This window comes from Vidua chalybeata, chromosome 6, assembly GCF_026979565.1.
Source record: "Vidua chalybeata isolate OUT-0048 chromosome 6, bVidCha1 merged haplotype, whole genome shotgun sequence".
Classification (NCBI taxonomy): domain Eukaryota; kingdom Metazoa; phylum Chordata; class Aves; order Passeriformes; family Viduidae; genus Vidua; species Vidua chalybeata.
Window position 1 is genome coordinate 6726317 of NC_071535.1, and position 19426 is coordinate 6745742.

The window sequence follows — 19426 nt, forward strand, 5'->3', positions numbered from 1 at the left end:
GCCACCCTAAACAACCCCAGGACACGCTCATTTCTCCCAGGACAGACTTCAAGACACTTGTGTGGGTGCACACACCTCCTCCTTGAACCCAAGGTTAAGTTTGCTCCTGTTAATGCAGCCACTCACTCCCAACTGGTCACTGCTAAAAAATGCACTCTGGTTTCTGCCTTAGTCATGCACACAAAGGTAAACAGTTTGAAGTTCAATTCAACTTCACACAAGAAAAATAAAACAGAAAATAAATCAATTCCTTTTGCTTAACACTGTAGGAGATGTTTAAGATTAGCCAAGTGGGAAATTTCATCTTTAATTTTATCTTATTTCTAGAGATGAAATACTACAAAACCTTTTTTTTACTTATTATTTGTTTATTCCATAAGTATGAAAATATGAGCAGTGTTTATTTTTTTACTAGTCATTTATTTTATCTGTTATTTGCCAAAATCTATCAATCTGACCTCAGAAGTAAATTTAATCTTCCCAAACTTTATAACCTTAGATACCATCACACTATATTCTCCCCAATTCCAAAGATTTAGCTCTGTAGGAGATAAAGTGGATTAAAGACATATTGAGGATTATAGATTATGCAGTTAGAACAAACACAGGCAAGTATTTCAAATAGCTGACCCTACAGAAAGGAATCACATTCTGTTCTCAAGATGATATACAAAAATAGAAAGCACATTCCACGAGGAAAATATTTACTTAATAATTTATCATTTAAGAACTACTACTGTACAAACGAAAGGACAAAAGACAGCATATTGAAATCCATGTGAAGATACATATGCAGTGATTACAACACATCTTCAGTTTCAACTGTGATTGGATGTACTAAGTTTACTCTATTCCAGCATGAATCACACTTCGGTTTTCCCTGAAAGTCCTACGTTTAAAACAGATTCCAATTTTTTTGGACAGAAGAGGCTGACACACACAATGCTGCCAAAAAGTCTAGAAATAAAAGGATAAAAATCTCCAAGTATCCAACTGGAAAGAAATGCCAGTGAGATATAAGAATCAATTTAGTCCAGACATTAATAACTTCCTTAATGATCTAATGATTAAAATAGCATATAGATAACATCTTCTGAGGATATTAAATAGAGAACTTTGAGTAGCAGTAAAGTCAGAAATAATACAAAGGAACCTAAGCACATCCCTTACACGGCCAGAAAATAATGTGAAATTCAGTTTGGAAAAATATCAGCTAATACATCTGGGAAAAATAATCCCAAATATAGATATTCAATATGGACAAGAAACCTGGGAAACAACAACGCAGAAAAACTGCATTGACCACAAATGCAGCATGAGCAAAAAAAAAAAAGAGGGAGGGAGTGTCTGTCTAGCTACTGAATTTAGGAATGGGGAGAAGGCTGAATTACTTCCCTTTCATCCATCTGACAACTCTCCCAAAACGAAACACACATGAGCGGGTGCTCTATTCCACTCCTTGTTGCAGCTCTGGACATGAGATAGGTGCTGTTCCTTCAGACATTTAAAATTACATGGGCAAAAAATACTATCAAGTACTGAGTGCTTTAGCTTAAAAGATCAACTGTAATGAAAAACAGTCTGTGAAATTTTCATTGTATATGATGTGGTGTTTTAGAGCTTTTTTTATTATATTTGATATATCAGAACTCTTTAATCCAGAAGTATAATACTTCTCCAAAAGCAAATAAACATGAAAATATGCTCATTTCCAAACAATTTGGTTTTTATTGACCATGAAGTTTTGGCACATCTCACCACAACTGAAATTACTTAGAAGATTTTGGATCTCAAATGAATTTTTGCCATAGTGCAATGCCTGTTCATGTTGGGAACAACTGTACAAAACAAGGGAAGACAAACCAATGCTGCACTCATGTCAAATGAGGTTGCCTTAGAATCTATATGAAGGGCATGGCAATCCTCCTCTCTACAAAGTCCTTGATTAATAAAGTTTCTGAAAAGCAATGATTGTTCCTTACCAAGCAGAAGTAAGTGAAACTTGCTTAGAGATACTCAAAGGCTGCTTCTAGCCATTTACTTTTTTTTTTTTCTAGTTATTATGGCATTCTTTCATTGGGAGAATATCCCAAAAACTTAAGAAAAATACTTTTACATTGCAAATGGAAATTAGAATGCCCCCAGTTCCCAATCAGCTCAGAAGCATATAGAGAAATTCTAAGTATTTTGAGGGTTTTGTATATTGTTTTTTCTGCTGTGATGGTGGGGATGTTCACCTCAAGAGTGTTAATTGGAAGATTTTGTCCCATTTGAGATTATGGGATACCTTAACCAAAACTTAAACTTGGCCCATGAATCAAGAGCCCCAAATGCTGTTTATTGAACTTGACTGTGTACATACATTATGGATGTGGTAGTTTAGGGACAAACAGGACAGTGAAAGAACAGGAAGGGAACAGACTTGTCCTGAGAAATTCAACACATTTCTCTTGCCACTGGAATTTCCTACAGTCAAAGGGAGACAAAATATTAAAAAGAAGAGATTCTGACAAGATCATCGACTCTGTGGCTGTCTTTTAAGGAAAAGATAGAATCTTTTTTTATTTATTATTTGGGACACTTGTTTGTTCTTCCTGAAATTAAAGAAGAGTGAGAAATTTCACTCTGTGACCTGGAATTTCACAGTTAATAGGAGGATGGAGTAAACATAACCTCAAGGACTTTGCTCCTCTCTCCTTCCTTGCCACAATTCCTGCTGACTCATGGCAATGAAGTGTTTAGAATTTTTCCAGGAGCCTTTTCACTGCCTGACTTATGCCTAACCCACAGTATAGAGCTCATTTGCTCATTTCTCTAATATTAGGAGACTCACAGCAGCTCTTTTTACTTGTGACTACAGAGATTAAATCTGGAACCTCAGATCATATTCCAAAGCAATTTACAGCAAGGGACCCTTCTGAGATTATGGCATCCAAAATATAGGCTAACAACCACCCTGAAATGCTGACTTCTTCTTGAAGGTCATCTAAAAAGCCCTGCATCCCAACCCTCTCCCACATATATAATGGATCTGCTCCCACATCTTTGTCATCCAGCCACACCACACCACTTTTCCAAGAGCCAAGCCCAGATGCCAGAACTCCGGCCATGGTCTCCATCGCTTAAGGCATGCAATTTTGGAGCTGCTCTTGTCAGAGGGACTAAGAACCACTTATTTCCATCAGCCCTCCTAGCCCTAAAAAGAAAAACTGAAGCAGCACCTAGTCCTGAGTAAAATACTTGTTCAAGTCTGGGTACAGCGAAAAACAGATAGAAATTTTTACTAAGATTCCCTATTAAAGACAAATCACAAGAGTGGCTATTTTCCTCTCTCTCTCTGCCTCACCTTTTCATTCTTTCTGCACTTATTAAAGATGAATAGACATTTCAACCACTGCAGTTTCATAGGACCAGTGAAGGAGGAGGTTTTGTATCCTAGTAAACAGGAGAGGCAGGGAAAAAAGCAAGAAATATTCACAAAAGTGCATGGGGGAGAAAGGAAAAGGAAAATGATTGCATGAATAAGAGATATGAAAGATACTGTCTTGCAGCAAGGTCTGATTACTGCAACAGAGGCAGGATGGAGCTGGCATGCTCTTCCCAGGGTGGATCTCCATCCTGACAGGCCTAGTCTTGCCTCCAAAAGTGCACACAAACAACCACTCTAACACATGCATGGAGCTGAAGGTGAGCAGACTATTTTTTTTCTGTATAAGTGCAGCTAATTTTATTCTATTGAGTTTGTCAATAACCTCTGCAATCCCCCTCCACCTGGAGTACTCGTTTTAACACATGTGAGTTTTATCACCCTCTTGTGGAAAAATATGTTATCGTATCCATCAGAGGGTGAAGGAAGAAAAAGAAGTGGGAGTAAGAGAGGCAGTGGTAAGGAACAAGTGAAGAAGAAAACAGGAGAAATATGGGCTGAGTGGAATAAAGGGAAAGTGAAGGAGAACCAAGATGACACAGTACCACCTCAACTTCTTCAAAAAGCTATCCCAAAAATGTTATTTGAAAACATCAAGAGAGCAAGCTGCCAAATTTACTCTCCCTTGGTAACACTGACAATATTCAACCAATAAGTTTTGTTCTCGACAGCGATTCAAGTACTGTCTCAGCTGTAATCACCATCTTTTGCACTTCTGTTTACACATAGGTGGGAAAACATATTCTCTATAAACAGTTTTGAACAGTTAGCCTTATATGAAATCAGAAAACACTAACTAGACTTTCTAATTTATACAGAGACTGCATATAACATCTATGTCCTGCTGTTGGAATGTGAAAGTGGAGAGCACATGAGCGAAACTTGCCAAGAAAACTAATTAAAGTTTATGCCTTCACAGTACATCCTACTGGGTAACATAAAGGAAAAATAAGAATATTTAATTCCTCAAAAATCTGAAATCATCCTTCCCTCGGTTTCTGACTATCCACAGTATCAATTTGTAATACAAGAAATTTAATTTGCAGTAGATTTCCTTTGCAGCACAACCCATATGACAAAAGCATTGAAAGCAACAAACAAATTTGCTACCACCTACGCTGTAAAACTTGAAAATCCAAGTTCAGTACAAGCACATGCAAAAGAAAAAAAAAAGCCAAGGAAGTCATAATAACATTAAACTCGTGACACTGCAAAGAAGCATAGAAATCCCAAACAAGACGAGGTAGCTACATCATGAGCATTATGAAAAAATACCTCACACACAATGCATCCCTAAAACTTCCTGAAAACCTTCCAGGAATCCCACAGAAAACTACAGATCACATCCAACTACACTTACTACAAACCACAGTTACTTCTTAATGACACTAAACTTTTTTTCTGATACTTCCCAAAGAGTTAGAAACTCACTGACAATTCTAATGACAGATCTCCTTAACCTTATGATAAAAGAATACCCAAAGAAATGCTTCCCCCAATACACAAACTACATTTTTGCCCAGCCAGCCTTCACAATGAAAACTATAAAACAGATAAACATGCAACTTAGATTTATTGCATTGTTTTAATCAAAATCTGACAGCAAAGAACTTCTCCAGACAACATACAATTTCAATTTAACCTTATTCTTCATGACGGTATCTGATTTTTCAGAATAAAAATTGTTGAGCTGAGTAGTTTATCATATCTCCTGCTGGGGGTCAAGTTCTAAAACTGATACTTTTAACCAGCAGGGGCACGAAGGTGTCAGCATTTATTCATCACCCCTGACATACCACTGATGGTTTACTTTAACTTCTGCAAAATACCATCAAGTAAAGACAGCTCAATCTGTGACTTGTGCTTTGCAGGAGATGCACCTTTTCCAATTTATAAAAATCTTCAGAAATAGCCTAATTATGCACAAACTTCTATAATCAGAACAGCAGACTGCTTGTCTCCATATCTCTTGTAACTCGGTGAGCTCTGAAGTCCAACACTGAGGTATTAGAACAAGCTCTTCAGCTCGGGGAACACGAGAAACTGCTGTTCCAGAAGAGCTGGCACCATGTCCAACCCTGTAAAACAGACTTTACAGCAATCTGATATTCTAATTTTTCTTTTGGGAAGCTACCCAGAAATGATCTGTTTCACTTTTTTGTTTTCTGCCCATTTAACCAGGTACAGCAAATCTGCTATATTATTTTCCTTCTCTGCCCCAGACTCTTGCAGATGCTACAGGAAGGACCTTGCACTTCACACACAAGGAGAATACTGCTGTCTAAGAATCTGTCATACATACTGGAAAGGAAGCAGAGTGATAAAAATCAACAAACAGAATAAATACAAAATAATGATCCTTTTTTATAAAATGTACTAAAAATGTTCAAGTGTTTTAAAATAAAATCTTAAATACTTTGTTTTCAAGCAAAAAAAAATGGTTAATATCAGATATACTGTGACTTGAAAAATAAGACTTCCTACAGGAAATTCAAAAGTAAAATTATACTGACATGTATAATTTTGAAAATTTATATATTCTTAGATTTGTTTAATATAACAATTAGTAAAAAACTACTGGTGGAAAACCTTCCATTACTGTGGATCATTATTACTCCTAATCAAACTGATTCCTCTTTGGTCTGACTACAAGACTTCATTGAAAACAGACAATTTTCAACCACATGCAACAACTAATGGCAGAAAAGTATTCTACACTGATTGTTTGGACAGCTGCCTTATCTCTTGAAATGCTTCATAAAGATCCTCAGACTGTAGCTGCTCTATTTTTTACCTTAAGTAGAAAATCACAGACACAGAAACTATCCACTCTACATAAATATCCACCAGTATTTCAGATCAGCTGAATTAACTGTTTGAGAGGACACAGGATCAAGCACATCACTAAAATCAGGAGGAGGTGGAATGTTTCTAACAATCTGTTTTACACTGTGGCCCCCAGACACTTCTCTCAGCAGATGAGAGGCCACACTTGGCTCAAGAACTTCTGAAAGACGTTTTGCCACCAACAAAAACCCTCCTGTCACTGCACCTGCAACCAGAATGACATTACCAGGGGGGTTTCAAAGGAAGATTTTAGTATTTTTCTAATAGATTTTTGCCTTAACCTCTTATGAAGCAGAGTGAGCCCATTTGCTGATACTTGTGAGTTACACAGTTATCACAAGTACAGTAACCCATGAATACACACCCTACCAAAACTCCCTAACTCACTCCCCAAGTCCCCTCCTCTGTTACTAAGGATTTTTGCCTGATTGAGTCAAAGAAACAGCAATAACTTGAATGAAAAAACTGTAGGTGAAAGGAAGTTATCCTGAACCTAAAAATAGTTGTGTGTCCTCCTCCCACTCCCCAGAAAGCATTAATGAAAGTGCTCTTTTCTCAGGGAGGCAGTAGCTTACAATGCATGAATGTGAAAGGACTGCTGCCTTACTATTAAGCTCTACCACTGAACAGAAGCACTATCCCTTCTGAAAAACAGAAGAGAAAATTAAATAAACTCAAAACCTAAACTTTGTGCACGACATTAAATATGTCTATAGCTTATTTATATACACATATACATTATACACATGTAATATACACAAACACAGATTTTATAAATACACACATAATTCCAGAGATATGGAAAATGTGTTCTTTCACAAGAGTAAAGCTCCATAACATAATCAATTATAAAGGCAGCACTATACTTCAACAATCATGTGCACTATAAAAAAATAATAGCTTGGCTGAACCAGAATTTGTATTTGTTGAAGGTACTTCAGGAAAGGAATATAAAGGAGGTGCTTATTACAGAAACAGGAGGTTTTATTACAGACCCCCAGAGTTACACTTGGGCACAGAAAAAAAAAAAAAGGCAATATTATTAGAGAGAGAAGTATTACTGGGTAACATTCTAAAGACAAAGTGTACAAGTACAGACTGAAACCAGAAGTTTTTCATTATGATGGCCAGGTTGAATGGAGCTTTGAGGAACCTGGTCTGTGGAAGGTGTCCCTGTCCATGGCAGGGGGTTGGAACGAGATGATCTTTAAGGTTCCTTCCAACCCAAACTGTTCTGTGACTCTGATTCTATGATGAAGTCTAAATATTCTTCAGAAAATTATCAAGATTTTAGACTCAATCTTGTGAAGAGTACAGAAACACATTTTACATAATTACAACTTACTTCACTTGAAAAATTATTAAAAGAAAAAAAGAAAAGGAAAAGGTGGGAATCATCATCACTAAACTCTTCCAGAAGCCTGAGAAATTCCGGAAGTAAAACAATTACACTGGAGGCTTCAAAAGCAAAGGAAAACAAAACAAAACCAAACCACCTTCCCCAAGAAACAAAAAATAACCCACCAGCACTCTGACCACAGGAAAATTGCCAGTCCTAGAGAGACTCAGAAATGGATACAGAGAACTGACTGAAAACATTGGAAGATTGGGGGCAAGCTGACAGAATTCCTCACTAGCTGCATTTTCACTCATACACTGTTAAGGTAAGAGGGTATTTCTTGTACTTAACCTGCCCATTCTCTACAAATGTTGTCCTAAAAAAATGAGACAGTAACAAGCAAAAAAAAAAAAAAAAAAAAAAAAAGACAGAATGTAATTAGTGTATTGAAACAACCAGAAACCTTTAAGATTATTGGAAAAAATTCACTACAATCAACAGATGTAAACAGATTATAAAGAAGGTTAAGTGCACACTCAAAAACCAACTGACAAGAGCACAAAAGAAGTGAAGAAATTTATTACTTATGACTAGAACATCATACATATTCATAGAGAACATACTAAATGGGCTAAATCCTTCTTCTTTTGAGATTGTGGCCCTGCTCCCAAATCTTACACAGAGATAGCCTATTATGTCCAGATTTATGTCCAGAATGGGCATAAAATTCCTAGAAGTAGTTCCAGGATTCATCCCTGATTATGTACATGCAGCTCAAATCAAGTTCCAGTGTTTCTTCCATGCAATAAATTAGGAGTACTAAGATCTATTTCTAATTCTGTAAATAAAGCAGAATTTTATTTTGGGAAATCATAGCCACTATGACCCTAAATTCCTGTTTATATATGAGAAGAGAGCATTTAGCTCAGTGATTTTATTAACAGTTTACTGATATTTGTATATCTGATATCTGTAAAACATTCCAAATTTCTCAAAGAGCAGCAAAGACAAGATAAGCAGGCAGCTCCCATGGAAGCCAACAGAAAACAAACTCTGTCTTTCTTCTTCTACAACTCAAATCATAACTATTTCCCATATGATGAGCTTTAGATGGCATCCATAGGTCTGCAAAGGCCTGGATATTTTTTTATGATAAAGGAATATTTTAAAAATTCAAAAGTAACTGCATTTGAACAAGACTGTGCACATCCTGCAGTTCTCAGTCAAAAGTATTTGAATTGTTAGGATTTTTTACTCTTTAGGAACCTCAGCATTTGACCAATAGATAAGATTCATAAGAAAAGCTTATAATAAAATCTCAGCTATAGGGAAATAATTTAATGATCAAAACCCAATAGCAAGTGGAAAGAGATTCTTCCCTTTTTGACTATGCAATGCTCTTTTGTTACCACTACACCAATTCTTTAATGCCATGGAAACTATCTGATAAACGTATTAGAAGCTCAATAAATTTCAAAATATTGAGGTAGCAAAGCAATTGGTATTGCTGACAGAGAACTTCTGCTCTGAGTGCTTATTTTAAGGAGGAAAAACCATCTAAAAATAAAAATCATACTTTGAAATGTTTTCAACAAAAATATACAATAGTTGCAGAGAACATAAAAGTACCCTTCACTAATTATATGAAATCATTGGAAAATATGGAAGCATGACAGAAAAAAAACCACACCCAGAATTACAAAAATGGGATACAGATGATTTTACCATTAACAGTCTCACTTTTGGATGGCTTGCTTTGCCTAATTTCTGTACTGAAATGAGGGCAAGGTGGGGGGAACGATGCTGTGAGCTACATGCAAGTTTCCTGTGCAATTTCTCAGGATGCTAAATGTGCATTTGTAAGACACATGATGTTTTTAATCATCTCTGCGTATGTTTTCATCCTCTGAACACTCCCCTACCTCTACAGACACCAAGCAGAAATACAAATGACCGCCCCCTTTTGCAGGTAATACGGAAATTGCTCTGTTTCACATGTCCAGCACTTACAATATACTCTTTTTCCAGCCAAATGCTTTCTAACATTGCACTCCTGCTGTTCCACCTCTAGAGACTTCTAAGTAAAAAGAGCAGCTATACAAAATGAAAGCAAAATAGTCCTCCAATAAATAATACACCTATCCAATGCATCTACAATCCTATTTTCCTCTACAGAACAAGCTCGATTTGAGGCACACCACAAACCTGGTTAGCAAACCTGGAAGGGAATCTCAGGCACATAGATGGAATTACTCCATCCCAAAAAAGGGCCCTTCACCAGGACTGCTCTGTCACAAGCCAGTTACACCTAAGGCACCTGTCAGCCTGGGTAATACCAGCAGCCTCTTCAAAGTAAAGCCAAAATCCATCATGCACTGCAAAATGCACCAGGGAAAAGCATGCAACCTTCAAAAAATGCATGTGAGAAACATACAGAAGAGCAAAAACAGGCAAAATGCAACTGTGTCACAACTCCTATGTGCACTTCCCATCCCATTCCTCTACACTTGAAACAAAGGAGAAAACACTGGGTTTAAAGTGTTATATTGGACAATAGTCAGATTTTAAAAGATAACTTCAAATCAGATTTAGTCGCAATGCAATAAATAAAAATATAATGAAATCATCTAAAAATTTAAGTCTTTACTCCAGGCAAACAGCATTTTTTTGACTTGGGGGTTTTGAAAGCCTCAACTCAGCCCAGCAGAGCCTCAGAAGGAACACCTTGTTTTCAAATACATTAAATGTTTGTTTACAAACTGATACCATACACACACGTGTTTTTAAAAATATTAAAGTAACAACTCCATTTCCCAATACTTTTTTTTTCCCCTGAAATGAGCAACATTGAAAATCACAGTTGTTCTTATTCCATTTCCTAAATAGCAGTGTATCCTTCAGACTTGTACACAGCATCAAAACATAGTATTTCTCTTTATTTTTCTTTCCCAAAATATTTTTATTACCAAATGAACAACAACAAGGCTGGCTTATCTATCTGTTTTTTGCAATACAGGCGTGTATGCTCACAGAAGGCAACAGACTGCTTTAAAACACTACCAAAACAAGCAGTTTCACTATATGTGACTCTGCCCCTAGGGAAAGGAAGGAGAACAGATAAGATGTGACAGATGTGTAGCCACGTCACTTAATACACTACTGGAAGGTGCTCAGATCATTATGGTGACATGCAGAGTATAAAAACTTGCAAGGACCAAGCAGTTACCCAATTTTCTGCACACATTATTCTTGTAATCACAGAAGATACTGAAGGCCATAAAGTGCTGTTTGAGATAAAGCAGCCTGCCAATGTCAATATGCACTATATCCACAAAAAAAAAAAAATTAAAGAAAAAACTAGAAGGGAGCATAGCTTGTATGTTTGTGTAAGCAAAACCCCTCCATCATGCATATGAAATACATCTGATGAATATGAATTTGAGGTCTGTCCTCTAAAAATTTCCCATACTGAAATATTTCTGAAGATGTTTAATTAAACCTGAAATTTAGCCAAATCAAGAAGCTTATCAATTGCACATCTCCAAACTACATTCAGTTTTCTGAGACTTTAAAAAGCTATTTTGCTGGTATCTCTTCTCTGTTTGGGTTTAAAAGACAAATTTTTCCAGGATAAAGCTGGAAATTATACGGTTACTGGACAGAAGTAATAGTACTGGTCACTTGTTGGAAGGCAAGTGTAACCATAAGAGGTAAAAAATAATCAGGACTTTCATTAAATTGGTCAAGAAAAGGATGAAAAACACAGGAGAAAATAATTTTCACACTTCTTGCAGACTTAACCATCCTGAATGCTACAAATATTAATGTAGGTCAGGAATATTTCCAAAGAGCAGCGTGATTTTTTAGCTGCCAGTGTCCCTTCTGCAGGGACCAATAGCTCTGCTGTTTAGGGAGATTGTAAGGCCCAAATCCCACAAATTAATCTGCACAGGTAGATCCCTGCGCCTCTGGGAATCCGCATTAAGGCAAAGAGGGAAAACTAACTCCCAGGACCACGTTCTTCATTTGAAGCTGGACCACTGTAACTCATTATGACACTAATCATAAATGTCTCACCAACACTCTCTGCTCCCCATCTGTTTGTTTTATCTTATTATAGTTTTATATCTCAATCCTCAGGACTGGCTGCAGTAGTCAAATTAAGCACCTGGACATGCCTGTGTTTCTGCAAGGCGAGGTTCTCACTGCTTTACTTATGCTTGTGCCCATGCCTGGTTTACTCCCTGAATGGGACTACAGAATAGAGTGAAATAATTACAACATCAATTTCTTCATTTGTACAAATACAAATCCAAACGTTTTCCACTAATCCCATTGTTAAAGCCAAAGGATAAACTCCAGTCACCTTCCGAAATGCAGCAACTGGTATGAAATAACCTGGGTATCAAAAATTACCTGAAAGAGTGTAAAAATGAGTTTTAAAATTATTTGAAAGAAGTATTTGCTTCTTTATCATATTGTCACAAAACAACAAAAGAGTTCAACAACAAAGAGAAAAAAAATTTTAGAATCATCGAATAACCTGAGTTGAAAGGAACTCATAGGATCATTGAAGTCCAACTCCTGGCCCTGCATAGGATCACCCAAAGAATCACAAATAATATTCACTGCGGACTACAAAGTCAAATCCAGTGGCACCACCCAACCCTAAACTGAGAAATACTGAATAAAATCACCCCCAGGTACAGTGCAGGGGGGCTGGGTGCACATTTTGTTTGACTCAGGATATTCCATTTGGGCATTCTTACAGGGAGCCACAGAAAGAAGCCCACAATATTGCAATGACAGGTGCACTGGAACTAATCCTAGAATCCTACTTTTAATTAAGGACACACATTAAGGTGAGAGATTTTTGGGGGATTTGGGGTTTATTGGTTGTTTTGGTTTTTTTGTGTGGGTTTTTTTTTTTTTTTTTTTTTTTTGCAACTACTGTATCCTTATGAAGTGGGGTTGAGAACTAACCAAAGTGCAGTTCCACATTTATTACATATTTCAATACTCTGATTAATACATTTGTCAAACAAGGAGATGAGAGAATGTGGGGAATATACTTGCCCAAAAAGGAAGAAAAGGGGCAGGTATAGTATTAAACCTATTAAACTTCCTATTTTCCAGAATTGTCAGCACCAGCCATGCCTATTTTCACCACTTAGAGCAGAAATGAAGAATAGCAATGAAGAAAATACACAGAAGTAAATAAACCATTTGAGAAGTCAGTGTTGAAGATTTCTGAGAGGTGATTTCCCCTTCCTCACCAGACAGACATTCAGAGAGGTGCTTTTGAACCCCTGGACTTGTACTGAAATTCAGTGACAACTGAATTCAGGGGAAGCTGTCAAGGTATCACAGAGACATTGGCACCCTTTTAAGAGTAGTATGCTGGATCGTATTTTTCCTTCTCAAATTAGAGGTTAAATCTGGCAGCAGAAACTCAACCAGCATTGGGATATGCAAGATCTTAAAACAGTAAGGCCTTGCCTAAGACCAGATTGGCAGCATCTTTCCCCTTGGGAGACTGCAGCTCATGGGACCTTTCTATTTCAAAATCCAGCAGAAGGCAGGACCTGGGAGCGATCCATGCACAAATGGTATGAGAGGGAATCCCACCTCCTCTCTTGCTGTAGGGGCTGCAGTTGGCACCACTATCACAGGGTGCAGATCCACACACCCAGGAAAGATACTAAAAATCAGTCTCCTTCAGCTCACAAGTCCATTTACCCTCACCAAAATTACTGCTGATTTATGTCAGCTGCTGAGGATTCACAAACCACAACACTCTTGCACAAAGCCTGAGAGCCTTGAAAATTCAAGTCATGGTAGGGGTTAACATCAGCATTTAAAACTTTCAAAAGCATTGCAAACAATTACCACACCCTCAAGTCACAGATAAAATATTTTGTAGAGCTTAAATACATATATATCTGTCATGAAACATTTCTCAATCCCTGCAAAATTTCCCTGCAATTCCTGACAATAGAATACTTCCATTTTAGAAGTTGGCTGTAGAGCAAAAATTGTTTTATTTATTAAAAATTGTGTTTGATCTTACCTTTTAGCAGAGGCAGAGGTGTTAACTCGATAGGCTTGCCCTGAGACCTGAACTGGGAGGAGCTTTGTGACCTCTTCTGTCTGGCTTTTCTGACGGACTTCCGAGAAAATCCGTCTACTTTATCCACTGATGGAGGAGTAGTTGGTGCTGAGGACATATCCCTACTGAAGGAAAGCACATGTTAAAAATGTGTTCCAAATGAGTGAAACAGGTAAAGATTAGCCTAAAACTTCCCAAATATCTTCTTCCTGCACTGCTCTCCTGTTGACAACTCACACAGATACGTTGAGAGATCTAACCCATCTTATGGATGGAATAAACTTAATGGAACTTAATTATTAGTGTAGTAATTCCTCTTGCTTACTTTTTTATCCGTGTCTCCCATTTGCCAAAAAATTTCAGACCTAATGCTGACATCACTGCATTCAGAATTTTGTCAGAACAGAACTTCATACACCTGCAGACCTGATTGTAGCTTTAAATTATGCATTCTTTGGGATGAAGTCATTTCAACTTACTCTGCTAAAGAATGGGTACACAAAAAGGCACAGATGGTTTTTTGGCATTAAGGTCACCCATATGCACAGGACAAAAAACACAGGACAGAACAAAACCTCCATTTATTTGCCACACCTACATACAAGCTTTTATAGAAATTTAGGATAGTAAAAAGTACTGCTACGCTTTACAATTTCACTAACACTGGCAAATTGTACATATTACTTCTTTATTCTCCCCTTCAGAAACACTCAGTTATTTTCCTGTGAGTGCCTTTACATGTAGTTATTCCATGTCCTGGCATTTCTGGACGACTGGCAGTGTGGTAGCTGTAACTGCTCTAAGGGCATGAGACAGACAACGTTTGCAGGGAGAGGCAGAAAGCCAAAAAAGGCTTCTGCAAGCAAAAGTTTGTTTGTTTCCCAACTTCAGCTGGCCTAAGCAATAGGCATTTGCTTCTTCCTACAAAACCTGCCTTGGTGGTACTCCTGCAGCTGATTCGGTACTACTAGCAAACACTGAATTAATGCATCCAGCTATTTTATTTACCAGTCTGGTCCTGTCTGTTAAAAAGGCCCATCAGAGCTTGATGAAATACATGAGTAATACTCAAGGGAGAGGAGAGAGGAGGAATTCAGGCCTACACGTTACAAGCAGCTCGGTGCACAGTTAACTCCAGCAGCCTCATCTGCATTAATGACAGGACCATTAACGAGGGCAGCTCCGTCGATTTCGGCCAGGACAGGCACCCGCGCAAAGTTAAGCATCGGCGTAAGCACTTGCAGGATCAGGGTCTTAGAGCATGTCCTTGGAAAGCATTACTCATCCTCAATGTCTGTTGACTTCAATTACCAAAGTGACTCGTGTGCTACAAGAAGTTGATTCCACAACATACAGAACACTTTCGAGTACTTATTATTTTTACTGAAATATCTGGTTACTCGCGTGCTTCGGAGATTACTAAATCCACCGAAACAGGCATTATTTGGGTTTGTCTTTTGTAAGAAAAGCTTTCGAAAGCATGATTTGTTGCAACAGTGTAAACAAGCTCCAAAAGATAAGAACTATTTAATGCAAAATTACATATAGGTACACTGAATCTATAAAAAATGGAGTATAAACTCCTTAGGTTTTTCAAGGAAGCATGTGCAGCACCCAGAAGCTGAACTGTGCAGCTGGCATTACAATAATGAAAAAAACCTTATTCCATCTTTTTGATTTCTCCTGAGGTATTCTCTCACTACCAGCTTAGGCTTTCTAAATATAATATACTATCAGCAACATGAACCCGTACCTTAAACTGGTCTTGTTTATCACTCAGGCAAGAGAAAAAAAAAAAAAAAAAGCCACCATGCCACCATCACCAGGGCATTCAGGCCCCAGCCAAGATTAATAAATAAAAAAGTCAGATAAACTGGAATAGAATGGCCTGTACTTTAGTAACCCACTTCTAAGATTTCAACAGTCCGCCAAAAAACACACAAAGTTACGTGTTACATAAACCAAATTCTGAATATATCAGCAAAAATATATTCCCTAAACCTGAATTGGTTTGGCCCCATCTCATCTCATCAAAAAGCTTCCCCTCCTCATCACGTGCATCATTAAAGTGTAACCATCCCTGCAGAAATGTTTGCACGCTCTCTCCAAATTAAATTTACAAAAAATGATAAAAATAATAATAATGGACAGCGACTAAACTAGATCACTTAAACTGCAGGATCATTGTGTCAGCAAGGAGCTTTACTGACACTTCTCTGCTGTAAATTTAGTAACAGTTTCCCTAACCTGCTTTATAAATTATTAAAATCTAATTCTAATTCAACAAGACTACATCCAGGCTAACAACCTTACAGTAAACACTGATCTTTTTTTCGTCTCTCCAAATGAACATTCGCTGCCCTGCATACACTATCACAGGGAAATACTCTGTTTCCACCAACAGTGGGGGGGAGGGGGGGGGGGCGGGGGGAATAAAGCCCGAGATTATTTATTGTGTGCGAGGGGGAAAGCTGCAAACCCGGCCACCGCTCCCTGCTTCCTCCGCTCTATTCCCCGAGTATTTTGGTAAATACGAAGCCACGCTCATCAGATCCGCCGGTCCCGGGGGTGGGGGGGGTGGGGAGGGAAGTGAAAATACCGACGGCTATCGGCGGGGAAGGGAGCAGAGGCGCAATTATCCGCTCTCGGCTGTCATTTCCAGACGGGATCTCCGCAGCTGGAACATGTCCTCCCGCAGCCCCCCGCGCCTCCTCCCGCACCGCCGGGCCGGCGATGGAGTTACCTTGACGCTCCTGGTAGAGAAGCCGGAGACGGAGGGAGGCGGCGGCGGCCTTGGCGGAGCGCGGCCGATGCCTGGCGGCGGCGGCGGCCCGAGTGCGGTTCTCGCCGGGCTCGGTCGCTGCCGCGGCGGCGCAGGAGCCCTGTAGGCCTCGGCCTCGGCGGCGGCGGCAGCGCGGCCTCCCCGGCGCAGGGCGGCGTCGGCGGCGGGTTCAGGCGCGGGCGGCTCCGCTCAGTCCCGTGCACTCCCCGCTGCCTGCGGTGCTGCTGCCTCTTCACATTCCCGGAGAAGGGCCCTGCGAGGCGGGAGGGAGCCGAGCCGAGCCGAGGGGGAGCGGCGGGCGCGGGGGGGAGGGGGGGGCAGTGCCGGGCAGGGCGGGGAGCGCTGCTGTTCCGCCGGCGGCTGGCGCGGGGGAGAGCGAGCGGGGGGTCCCGGTGGGCGTCGGGGTCTCGCTCCTATTGTGGCTCTCAGCGGGCTCCGGCCATGGCACTCGCTCGCACGCACTCGCTTCTCGCTCACAACCGAGCGCGCTGCTGCCACCGCCCCCCGCCCGCGGACCGCCCCCGACCGCCCACCGGAGCCGCCGCCGGGACGCGCCGCCTCAGTGGCGCCCGGAGCCGCCTTGGCCGCCGGGACCGCCGGGAAAGGGCCGCCCCCTCCCCCGGCAGCGCGGCCCGCGGCCCCGCAGCCCCTCGCGTCCCTCGCGTCCCTCGCCTCTCTCGCCCGCGCGTCGCTCGCATCCATCGCCCGGGCGAGCGGCGGGGCCCGTCGGCTGAGCAGTAAAACCCGGCGCTGCTGAGGGGAAACCGCGCTCAGGCTGAGGTAAAGCCCCGTCGGACCCTCTCGGGGGGCACAGAGCCGCTTCCGGGCGGACTGCGGGCGAGGGGCCGCGCTGGGTGCAGCCGGAGGGACCGACCCGGCAGTTCCCTGCTTTGGGAAGCAGCGGCTGCACCCCTCACTGTTCCCTGCTGCAGCTCTGCACCCTTGGGTTTCTTAGCCCAGTGTGTGATCGCTGTCTGCATCGCTTTTTTTTTTTTTTTTTTTTAAGCCCCCAAGTATATTTATATATACTTGGAACCAGGGACCAGCATAATGACTGCTTGTAGGTACCATGGTTAAATATCATAAATTTTGTTTAAATTTATCTACCCGATGGCTTGGCGTTTGATGGTTTTGGTTTGTTTGTTTTTGCTGGGGGTTTTCCCAAAATACATCTAATGGCTACAGGGTAACGAAGCTGGGCAAGGGTCTGCAGCACACAAGTCCTATGAGGAGCTGCTGAGGGAGCTGGGGATGTTTAGTCTGGAGAAGAGGAGGCTCAGGGGTGATTTTAGTGCTCTGCAACTCCCTGAAAGGAGGGTGTAGCCAGGGGTTCAGTCTCTTCTCTCTCAGACAAGTGACAGAAATGAGGGGACACAGTAGGGGATGTCAGAGGAGGTTTAGGTTGGACGTTAGAATTTCTGTACAGGAAGGGTGATTAGACATTGGAGTGGGCTTCTCAGGGAGATTGGTGGAGTTACTGTCCCTGGAGGTGTTTAAGGAAAGACTGGATGTGCCATGGTCTGGTTGACAAGGTGGTGTTCAGTCACAGATGTCAGAGATCTCTTCCAACCTAAGTGATTATGTGATTCTGTAATGGTGTTCATACAAATGTTATGTTTTAAAATAGGCTCCACCATTTCACCTGTATTTCTGGCAGTGACATCTATGAGTAGCAGCCCTCCTATGCTGATGTGACCAAATCCCTCTGACATACAGTCTTTTTCAGGAAATTGGCTCAAAGGCAGTTTGAGAGCTGGTTGCTTTGGTGGGTCAGTCACATCCCTGCTGTTTGTGCAGGTACTGAATCCTCTCAACATTACTAACCCTGCAAAGGATATCTAGTTGTTGTCCTACTCAGCTTACTGACTCAGCTTTTGGCATAACGGAGGAAGTGAGACTGTGTCAGACTTGATTTAAAGTCATTTAAGCTGTTGTCAAACTGCTTTCAAAACTGCTAATTTTCAGCCAGTTGCCTGGTCCAGTTCCTGCTGAGGAACCTGCAACACTAGTTAAAAGCTCATGGCCACTGAAGTATAACTGTAATGGATGTGAGCAGTTTTGCCTCTTTATATCTTAATATGTATGTCTCTCCTATTTTTTTTTTTTTTTTACCTATAGACAAAGCAATTCTGCTTTCAATCCTTCCTGGTGTGGCACAGTTTTAAACCTCTTAAGATGCTTATGTCTTCTCCTTGTTGTTGTCTCAAAATCATTCACATCTTTTTTTTTTTCCTTAACTGTAGCACCCAAGACTGGACATTACTAAAATTAAGGCCTCAACAATGCCAGCATCTGTTGTCCTGCCTGTCACAGACCCCATTCCTCTTTACACGTGCCAATACAAATGCTTTTGAGTCAGTCTGATCTATTCACAATCTTGCTGACCTGTTTTACCCCCGCATCCATTTCTGCTGACCTCCCAAGCCAGGTATTTCTCCCTCAAGTAGACAGTAATGCTGCTTGAGAAATTATTTCCTGCAACAGCCCTAATGCTATGCCTTCATTTTTATTTTATAAACAAGCAGTCAAGACATCTTTTAAAGTGAAATTCCACACAATGTTAAGTCAGAGAACTGTAGAATTTGTCATCCTCTGTAAATTGATTGCACTTCTCAGAAGGATTGTATTTTAAAAAGCAAAACAAAGATTGAACTGTGCCACAATTACAGAAGGGTTGTGTAACTCTCAATTCAGAAGAGTGATTTGTATGTATTTGTAGACATTTAAAACTTTAAATTTTCTTCAACTAAGTCAGCTAAAATAACCTAAATGCAAACAAGGGTGGATAACAAAGAATGTCAGTTGGAGTTATACCAATATAAGGTAAAATATGGCAAAAACAGTGCAACTGTTTTTTCTGTCCCATTAGTGAGGGACAGAACCTGTATTTGTATGTGTTTTGCTGTTCCATGTGCTTAATTC

General features: G+C 40.3%; 1 protein-coding gene across 6 annotated transcripts in view; it reads right to left on the minus strand.

Annotated features, from left to right (window-relative positions):
• Positions 1 to 19426, minus strand: part of PPP2R5E (protein phosphatase 2 regulatory subunit B'epsilon) — a 78310-nt gene that overhangs the window by 56381 nt on the left and 2503 nt on the right. For 3 of the 6 annotated variants that reach the window (XM_053945078.1, XM_053945076.1, XM_053945079.1), the window contains exon 3: positions 13684 to 13847. In XM_053945078.1, the coding sequence (XP_053801053.1) occupies positions 13684 to 13847 (164 nt within the window). Of the gene's footprint in view, positions 1 to 13683; positions 13848 to 16465; positions 16966 to 19426 lie in introns of those variants that run through there. The other 3 variants (XM_053945081.1, XM_053945080.1, XM_053945077.1) reach the window with 3 other exon arrangements.